The 10,386-nt window shown below is 46.0% G+C and overlaps 1 protein-coding gene across 2 annotated transcripts in view; it reads left to right on the forward strand.

The window, feature by feature from the left end:
* Positions 1–2,004, forward strand: part of LY86 (lymphocyte antigen 86) — a 59,130-nt gene extending 57,126 nt beyond the window's left edge. For both annotated transcript variants that reach the window (XM_028122851.2, XM_028122850.2), the window contains one exon: positions 1,612–2,004. In XM_028122851.2, coding sequence (XP_027978652.1) covers positions 1,612–1,695 — 84 coding nt within the window. In that variant the 3' untranslated portion in view covers positions 1,696–2,004. The remainder of the gene's footprint in view (positions 1–1,611) is intronic.
* The last annotated feature ends 8,382 nt before the right edge of the window (positions 2,005–10,386 follow it).

Raw genomic sequence — 10,386 nt, forward strand, 5'->3', positions numbered from 1 at the left:
ACATTTGAACTGCTCTCTACTCATAATGAATTCTCTAACTTTCACACTGCCTCGCTTACATTCCTATACTGCTTCTGAATTCGCAGCTGCTCATATTTGGGCAGCCAGCCTCATGGGAGTCTATGCTGTGACAGGTCCTCAAGCTGACTGGCACCCTAGGGGACACTCTGAGCAACCCTCTCACCTCAGCCACTATCAAGAGTACAGCCTGGCTCTGCCGAATGCAGTTTTCATTGTTAGGGAACCCGCTCGCTCCTGGACCTCTGCTAATTGCTAAAAAGTTATTCTTCTCTAACAAAAACTGCCTCTCATGCAACCTCCATCCAGTGGTCTGATCTATTCCTTCCCTCCGGCTTATACAGATTAAACCCCTTTTCTTCTCTGGGTGACAGGCACTTGAAAGATGTGCCAGGAATCTCTTGAGATCCTTCCCTCCTGGGCCCTTTGCCCTGCTTACCACTACCTCCCACGGCCCAGAGCATCTCTCTCCAGACTGGTGAGCTTACAGACATGGTCCACCACGTGGCCTCTGGGGGCTGGGGCGGGGCTTTGGCACGGAACCGACACATGGGTTTTTCTGCAAGTTCACATTCAGCTCAACCACTAAGCACATACGTAGAGAGTCCTCTGTGGAGTGTCGTTGCCAGAAAGGAACCCTAAAAGGTGGCAATACTTTTTCTCATAGAGCATTCTGGTTTTGTGCAGTTGAATTTTGATCCCCCAGAGGTCTTCTCTGTTTCAGCAAATGACACTTCATCCTTCCAGTTGCTCAGGCCAGGATCTTTGGCATCACCCTCAGCCCCTCTCTTTCTCTGCCCCCCACATGAGTTTCCTCGGTAAATCATTATTGGCTCTTCTTTCAAAATCTATCCAGAATCCAATCTGGATTCCTCTCCTCATCTCTGCCCGTCTGCTCCAGCCAGAGTGGTCTCTCACCTGGTCTTAAGCGCTTCCACTCTCTGCCCATACTGGCTCTGTGGGTGGCCAGAAGGATCCTATTATGATATGCATGTGATCAGGCCACTCCTCTCATGACCTGTGTCCCTGTCAGGGTGGAAGCTAGTGTCCTCATCATGGCCCGCGAGGCCATCCCTGACTCATGTCCTCTCCCTCCTCCTGTGGGTCTCTCTCCCTGCAGCCCTGTGGGCGTCCTCCCTGTTCTTCACACACAGGGTGCCAGCCCTCAGAGCAGCGGGAGTGCTCCCCATCTTCTTCAGGTCTTTGCCCAAAAGCCATCTTTGCAGCGGGACCTGCCTGGACCACCCTGCTTAAAACTGCCCACCAGCACTAGCCCAGCCCCACCCTGCCCTGCCTGGCCCAGCACTGCCTCCCCCCCGCCGCCACACCCCACACCCACACCCCCCTTCCCTGCCTGCATTCTGTCTCGGGCACGAGCATGAGCATAGCACCTATAGTGAAGTATCGGGTACATTGTCTGTCTGTCCCAGGGAGCCCCGTAAGCGCCACAAAGTGAGTCTGGTTTGCCTGGTTTTACTTTATCCCCGGTGTCTAAAACAGTGCTGGCACCTAGGAGGCGCTTGATGACTACCAGTGGAATGATGGATTGCTTTGTGGGTCACACATCTCATGCTTTCCCTGCGTCTTTTCCAGGGAGAATACCAGGTTTTGCTGGAACTGTATAATGAAAACCATTTCACCGTGGCCTGTGCCAATGCCACCATCATTTGCTCCTGAGCAGCTGAAACTTGGAGCACACTGTGTCTGCTGGGAACCACAAACTGCTCAAGCTGAACCTGCTCTGTAAGCAAAAGCAGCGGACGATGGAGAGGCTCAGCGGAGGGGCAGGTGCAGGTTTTAGCCCCCAGGACCAGACGTCCTCAGACTCCACGCATGTACGTGCTTCTGAGTCACCTCCTGGTAGTCTCAACGCCATCCTGTGGGCCTGTCCTCCTCACGTGGCCAGACTCACCTGCAGAAACAGCTCTGCAGGAGCACTTCCCCTGTTCCCCAGAATAAAGAAAGCTGGCCCACTGTTGATCCTCATGGTTTGTTCAAAGGCTCTTAGTGCAATACCGTAGTTACAGCGTAATTTCCTCCAGACAAAGTGCCAGGTGCTGGCGAAGCATAAGTAGTTCTAAGAGATTGAGGAGGCTGGCCGACTGGCTGGAATTAGAGAGCTGGCAAATGTGCCCCTTGTCCTCCTTCTCCTCCTGAGCAAGCTCCAGGCCCTTTGGCCACAAGGACCGAGGAGCCGATAAAACCTTAGAAAGAACGACATCCAAATCCCGCCTAGACAAACCTCATTATATCATCGTCCCCCAAGCATGGCTGTCCCTGGCCTCAGCACGTCATGGCTCTCATTAATGCATTCATTAATTCTTGATGTGTACCTGCTGAACACTGAAGTCCTGGGCCCTGTGTTCAGCACTGAGGCTACTCCAGGGAGCAAAACAGACGGTGTGGAGCTTGTGGTCCCCTGAAATATTAAAAAGCCATGTCGATCAGTGGGCATGTTCATTTGCATTCAGAAACACCTCCAAGGGCATCCGTAAACGAGCAGGTTGCTATCCGCTCTCAGAGCCATTCTGGCAACTCTGTCTTTTTCTGTCCCAGGACGTGCAGAATCACATGGTGGGCTCCACAGCTCTGACACCATCCCATGCCCCCCTCCCCACCCCGATCCTCCCAGTGTCCCTGGGCCCAACATCTGGCCCTCTTGCTCCTGCCCGGGGAACTGGCGTCAGATGACTGGGTTGACTTTATCATTTGCAGGTCTTTGAGACCCATAAAAGTACCACTATGTTAGAGATTAAAAGGCAAAAAATCCAAAATTTAAAAATGTTCATTGCTATTAATTACCATCTGTACATAATTAAACTACCCAGAATAGCAGGCTGTAAATGCCTGGTGAATTAAAACTTTAAAACCAACATCTAAGGTTTTTTGGGTTATGGAGAAACAAAATTATAGCAGGTGTCCTTACTTACACCCATTAATGCTCGAGAAAGAAGACATACTGTGGTTATGCCCAGCCGGGGAGCAGACCTCTGAACACACACGGGTGTGATCCTGTTATGCACACCAACAGCAGACTGAATTTCTGATCCTTTGCCATTCCCTCTAGTGAGACATTTCCCTGCTCCCTCTCCCGTAAGCATCCTTATGTGTGGAGTAAAGGCTGCTCGGAGGTTCTGAGTACTCACGTGTTCCCACAGCTTAGGACAGTGGCCACAGCCTTCCAGAGGCAGGGACAAGCAATCGGAAATGAGCTCACTTTTCATTTTTCTGAAATTCATCTGTTCCCTTTCCCTTTCCTGTTCTTTGTCATCTTCTTCTAATTCATTGACAATATGTGTACATGTGTGTAAGCATGCGTGTATGTGTGTGTGGGGGGGGAGCATGTTCAGACCTTTGGGTTTGGATGAAACAGGGGATTTCCATGTACAGGGCTGGCGCCACACACAGCAGCCGCACTCAAGGATTAACTTGAGAGGAAAAGAAGGTGTTTCTCTGCCCCAAGATCAGTTTGTCCTTAGTGTCCTGTCATGGACCTTAAATTTCACTATGAGTTCCTCTCCTGCAAGTTAGAAAGAGAAGGTTTTTCCCTGGCTCCGTCTTAGTAGTAGAAATGCCGGAATCATCATCACTGCGTGACATTCTGGCTGATCACAGGAACGAAGATGAAGTTTGGAACTCCATCCCAGGAAGCCAAAGGCATTAAGGGGGAGGTGGGCAACCCCAAGGCAAGCTCTCTGGGGCTGACCACCTCTTCGTGTGCCTGCTTTGCAGGCAAAGTGTGGAGGGCACACTGACAAAGAACTTAAGTTATGTCTCATTTTCTTATAAGCAGAGCTCCTGCTGTTTCAAAATCACTATAAAACATTCTAAGCATTTCTCCTCGGTAAACTTCCCTGAGGGAAAACAAAAACAGAAACAAAACAAACAAGCAAACAAACAAACAAAAAACTCAGTTTGATTTGAGATGATGCTATGTTGCCAAAAAACACTTGTGGAAATCAGACAGCTCCCCTGTTCTGGGCATCCACAGGCTCCTCCTTATAATTTAAGGGAAACTCTCTGTATCTACATAAACAGTTAGCCCTTCAACAACATAGACATTAGAGGCACCAAGCCCTCATGCAACTGAAAATCTATGTATTCCTTCTGACTCCAAAAGCCTAAATACTAAGAGCCTACTGTTGACCAGAAGCTTTACCGACCACAGAGTCAATTAACACATATTTTGTGTGTTCTATGTGTTAAATATTGAATCTTTCAATAAAGTAAGCTAGAGAAAAGAAAATGTTAAGGAAACATAAGGAAGAGAAAATATATTTAGCCCCTGTGATTGCTGAGCCCCCACATGTTTCTAGCATCAGCCTCGGTTTGCTGCAGAGGTTCACACTTGTCATCAGTGCTTCACCTCTATTTCTCCATGATTCTTGCACCTCTGGCCTCCCTGAATACTGCTTTCACCCTTGGACAGTCTTTGCTATAAGAGCAAATAGTTTCACACCTGTCCAATGTACAAAAGGAGAGAGACAGCTCTCTCATAGAAGTCCTGCATTCCTTCTGAGTGCTAGCTCTCATGCTACCTGACCCAGCGCTGGATTGGAGTTAGCTCCATTGGAACCACCCTTGTCCCTAAGTGGAAATTGGGTGAGTTGGAAAGGGGGAAAGGGAGAAAAGGGGGAAAGATGCTGGGTAGTTGGGAGCATGTCTGGAATTAGACAGGCCAGCACTGCGGTTCTAACTCTCTCCTATCTGCTAACGGAGTGAGTGACTTAATTCTCTAACCTTGGCTGGCTCATCTGCAAGTGTCAGCAATAATACCCACGTTACAGAAGTACTTATAGAAGTACTGAGAATTAAAGGAGAGAATGCACGGCAAGCACTTACAACAGTGCCTGGCATGTAACTCAATAAAAGAGAGTTATTATTCTGCTAAGGTGGTGCCTAGTCCCTCTGGGCTGCTATGACAAGAATACCATACTGAGTACTTTATAAACAACAGATATTTATTTGTCACAGTTTTGGAGGTTGGAAGTCCAAGATCAAGGTTGCTGGCAGATTCAGTGTGATGAGACTCTGCTTCCCGGTTTATAGGAGCTGTGTTCTCCTTGCAAGTGGAAACAGTGCAAGGTAGCTCTTCGGGACCTTTGTCATGGGGGCACTAATCTCATCCATGAGGGCTCCACCCTCATGATCTAACCACCTCCCAAAGGTACCACTTCCAAATACCACCACACTAGGGGTTAAGATTTCAACGTGTGACTTTGGAAGGATACAAACCATTCTGTCCATAAGAGGTAGGTATTCACCTTGGAGCCAAAGCCCAGCTCCCTAATGTCCCTCTTCTGTCCCTCCTATTCTGTCGAGGCAAATGATCTTTGAGCCCTGCCTTCACCTATAAGCCCATATTCCTTTTTAAGAGCTGAAGTGGTCCCTTGGCACCTTGATTTCTTTCTTCTAAGAAAGAAGGGACGGGGCATGTTCCCTGAGCTACCTGCTAGAACCCTGAACTCTGAAGAGACTATAAGACAAACATTCAGGTACAAGTTTCCCCCCAAATAGAAACATTATAACCAGACCAAACAGGCCCGAGGAAAGAAAATGTGTGTCATCATTAATTAAAGTTGTTTCTTGTAAAAGAAAAAAAAAAAAAAAAAGCAAAGAGATACACAGGCAAGAGGGGAAGAACTAAATGTAACAGCTGCACATTTAACAATTACATTTGGCTTCAGCAAAGATAACCCAAAATAGCTGGTGAGAGAAGGAAAGGGCCACATCCTGATTTTAACCCGGATTTGTTAGGGAGGGGTTTTATCATCTCAGCAGTTCAATTTCAGATTTGAATCAGCTGCATTTTTCTCAGTCAGCAAAACGAGTTCCTCTAATTTCCTGCTCGTTTCAAAACCTTTCAAAACCAAATTCTTCCATCCAGTATCTTGGTCTCCTCACTCTTGCAGAAAAGAATGTATGCATTGATGTTATTTCAGCTGAAAACAATGATTTCTTCCCCCCTCCCCAGCTGATATTTTTGTGGATTCCCTGAAACCCAACCAAGGTCTGGAAAGAGAAAACATCCATGCCGTAGAAGGCCATACCATTCATTTGTGGCTCCCCCTCCTTTTCTCTATTCAGAAGTGGTGGAAGAAAATTTGGGAAGGAGCCAGAGAATATTACTGAAATATCAAAGGATAGGATCATGTTTCCACATAAAGATAAACTATAACGGATTAAATGTATGGGCGTAGAAAGACAATATCTGGAAAGTCAAAACAATGACAAACAATAACAATACAGTTGTTTAGAAGCTAACAATTATCTGAGCACAGGTATTTTCCCTGTCTCAATCACAGTCCGTGGGCAGGTGACAGGACCACCCAAGCCGTAGAAGAGAGAGCTCGTGTGATGGAAGGGAACCGGCCCCCAGCTCATGAGCTCAGTGGGCTGGGATTCAAATCGGTCTAACTCCAAAACCCCGCGCTTGCTGGCTGATGCTGCCCCTGGTTGTTTGGTTGGAGGTCGCATAATAGGGAACACTTTATGGGTTTAGCTGTGGCCTTGCAGGATTTGTTAAGTCAAGCAGCAAACAGGCTACAAATAAAGGAGGGCTAATAAGGAGTTTGATTAATTCATTGATGAGAGCATAGGAGAAAAGAAAAGAAAAAATAAAGACCATGAATGTTTAAGGTGTATAGTGAACTACTGAGTTTCATAATTTGGAGAAACTCCACTCTGCTCTTCAGCAACGACCAAAAATAAATGAACAAATAAATAAAAATTCCTCGGTCATTCACTTTCAAATCCATCTGGATGAATTGGATGAATAGTCCAGGATAGCCTGGCTTTTTCAGTTTCTTCCTTCCTTCCTTCCTTCCTTCCTTCCTTCCTTCCTTCCTTCCTTCCTTCCTTCCTTCCTTTCTTCCATCAGTAAATATTTATCTAGCACTAACTACTTGCTGACCGCTGTATTAAGCACATTATGTAAAATACTGATGTATTTATGTATGTATGTAAAAATGAATAATACATAATTCCTGTCTACCATCAGCTTATATTTTAGAAAAAGGAAAGAAGGAAGGTATCATAATCTTTTCTGATGGGTAGCCCATGGTAGGTAACTGGAGAGAGGAGCAAAACACTGTGGCTTCACGGGGAGAATGTACGGGTTGGCTTTGTGGTGGAAGGAGCCATGAACTGGCCCTCGAAGGATGGTTGGGATTAGAGATCCTGGTGCCCATAAAAGAAGCAGTCTCAGTTCTAGTTCTCTGGCTATCAACCTGGCGTTTCATTCTTAAGGGCTGGGACACACTGTATTTCTGCAGTCATTAGGCAATGAGTTCAATTTTAAATGAAATAGGGTATATAATAAAAGAGACTTTCACCAGAGCACAGGCTTTTCTGTTAATGCTTGGTTGTGATCCCTGAAAATCAATGAATTAGCAAGCGTTTATTAAAAATTACTATGGACCCAGATCCCAGTCTGAGCCCATCTCCCTGCCAAAGGGTCCCCTTGTCACCCTCCTGAGCAACTCCTTTCCATCCATCCCTCTCTGGCAAGAAGTTATTCTCTCTACCAAGTGTGCCCTCACCCCTTTCACGTTTAACTTGTTGTCTGAGTCCCCATCGCGGTGAGAAGTATGGAACTGACCCAGTACATGACGGTTCTGTGCAGGGTTCCCGTGGAGGGGATGGATGAAGGAAGGAGAGAGAGGGGACGCCTCTGAACAAAGAGGCAGCGTGGAAGTCGGAACAAACAATGAGAAGGGGACCAGAGACTGGAGAGGCAGGCGGCGGGGAGTGGGGAGCAGCAGGTGCTAGGAAATTTGGGGCAGACATAGTGCCTCTAGCAGCCAGGAGGCCCAGACTGTCAGAGCCCAAAGCCACCTGGCTCTGTGCCCTGCAGCTTTCTTCCCACATTTACTTTCCAGAGCCCATGTAGTCACACTCATGCTCCACAATGTTCACCGCAGCCAAGATCATGTTCTTCGTAACTTCTCCAGTTTCCATCCCTTTGGGCTGCAGTAACAAAAATATCATAGAATAAGGAGCGTAGAAACAACAGAAATGTATTGCTCACAGTTCTAGAGGCTGGGAATTCTAAGACCAAGGTGCCAGCACATTCAGTGTCTGGTGAGAGCCTTCTTCCTGGGTCACCGACAACTGTCTCCTTGCTGTGTCCTCACAATGTGGAAGGGGCCAGGTTGCTCTCTGAGGTCCTTTCTATAAGGGCCCTAATCCCATTAATGAGGGTTCCACTCTCATGACCTAATTATCTCCCAAATGCCCATCTCCAAATACCATCACCCTGTGGGTAGGTTTCAACATGAATTTGGGCGGGGTGGTGGGGGGGAACACAGACACTCAGACCATAGCACATCTTTTCTTTCCTTTTCTCACCTCATTTTTGGTAATGAAATGGAAGTAATTGAAAGACAGCTTAACACAGAAACTCCTCCTACTAATGCTTAGTTATCCAAACCACTTAGAAGAAAAGATAATTATATAATGTGATAGAGGTGCTAAATATCACTACAATGACAATCATATTACAATATATAAATATATCGAATTAACAAATTGTACACCTTAAATTTATACCATGTGATGTTAATATATTCAAAAGGAAAGAAAGAAAGAAAGAAAGAAAGAAAGAAAGAAAGAAAGAAAGAAAGAAAGAAAGAAAGAAGGAAGGAAGGAAGGAAGGAAGGAAGGAAGGAAGGAAGGAAGGAAGGAAGAAAGGAAGAAAGAAAGAAAGAAAGAAAGAAAGAAAGAAAGAAAGAAAGAAAGAAAGAAAGAAAGAAAGAAAGAAAAAGAAAGAAAGAAAAGAGAAAAAGAAAGAAAGAAAGAAGCTCTCCTATTGGTCACCTAGTGTCAAGCCCAAACTGGCCTACATCTGCAGTTCTTCAGAATGACACTTTCCACCAACCTAGTGGCAAATGTCATATCTGGAGTTATTGAGAAGAAAAAGGTGCTTATCACTCCTGCCTTGTTCCCTGGCCATTTTTCATAATCATATTGGATTTGCCCACTGTTACCTCTTGAGGTAACACACAATTCATTTGTATTTATGGGTTATTCTTTTTTCATCACAATCATATCCTGAGGGCTGTCTATCCGCAGTTATTTGTTTTGTTAAATTCTTTAATTGGATTTCATTATCCAATATTTTATGTGTTTTGACTTCTATATTTCACAGCCAGGTTCAGCGCACCCAGAATGTTGGAATCAGAAAGAAGCACTAAAGTCAGCCGCTGAGAGCCATGTCACACCTGTTCTTGCTTTCAGGGAGTTTATTCCTAGAGGCCTTTCAAGGCTGGGAAAGGAGCTCTTAAAAGGAAAAAAAAAAAGGAAATTTTAAAAATCAGCACAACTTTGGAAAGAAACCAATCATCACCTTACCAATGGACACCATGTCATCTCTTCTGGATATTTTCAGGGTGTAAGTGATGATGTTGGCACCGTGTTGCAGCCAAGCTCCTTAGGGCAAAGACAGAGGCAAAAGGAGGTCCTGGTGTCCCATCTCCCTGCCCAGTCCCTTGGATTTGTGGCAAAGCCTCGAGGAGAGAAAAGCTGAGCCAGAAGTTGGCTTTATAAGGGATTCAGGGCACCCATGGCATTTTGTAGGGCGCAATGACCTTATGGTACACAGGTAAGTGGGTAGAACACAGCGTGGCTTGCTTCACAAACCTGGAAGGACCCAGCGCAAAGTGGGGGAAGAGAGAACCAGGCTTAGGCACGGGCGTCATGCTGCCCTGAAACACACAACAGTAGCTTTAAGAGCTCGGACAACAGTGCCAGAGGAGAGTGGTAAAGAACGAAATAGGAAAGAGCTGCTCTTGAGCTGACACGAGGCACCCGGAGGTAACCAGACTCAGGTAAGAGGAGCGTCTGGAGAGGTTCTGTAACATGCAAGTGGAATACTAAGTCACTGATGTTTAATTAAGTCATGTTTGGTAGAGTGTCTTCATATGAATCTACAGACGGACACAAGAAATTCCAATTTTACTCGTGGGCAGGATTTCCCTTCCCCAGAACCACATGGGAATGGGGATCCCATTTCCTTACCACGTGATTTCACCCCAGCTCTGTCTGTTTCCCCACTGACATCTGGAACTCCATTTGGACCTACTTGTAACTTTTGTACTATCCTCATACTATTGTTTTTCCCTCTGCTGGAAGACAGACAGGTGTATTGTTCCTATTGTCAGTAGAGTTCCTTCTTCACCATCCTCCTGACAACAGCATCAGAACCTATTGTCTGTTTATATTCTGGCCTAGACCACACCTCTCAACCCCCACAGCAACCCTTTGCCTTACCCCCCCAAGAAAATATGCCATGGGGTCTGGAGGAGAAGAAACTCCAAAGTCAGGGAAATTTACAAAGGATTAGCCAGTTATGTGTATGACAAGAATGAA

The sequence above is a fragment of the Eumetopias jubatus genome, unplaced genomic scaffold (genome assembly GCF_037043125.1).
Source record: "Eumetopias jubatus isolate StellerSeaLion01/CBP00866 unplaced genomic scaffold, mEumJub1_p1.0 scaffold_6, whole genome shotgun sequence".
NCBI lineage: Eukaryota > Metazoa > Chordata > Mammalia > Carnivora > Otariidae > Eumetopias > Eumetopias jubatus.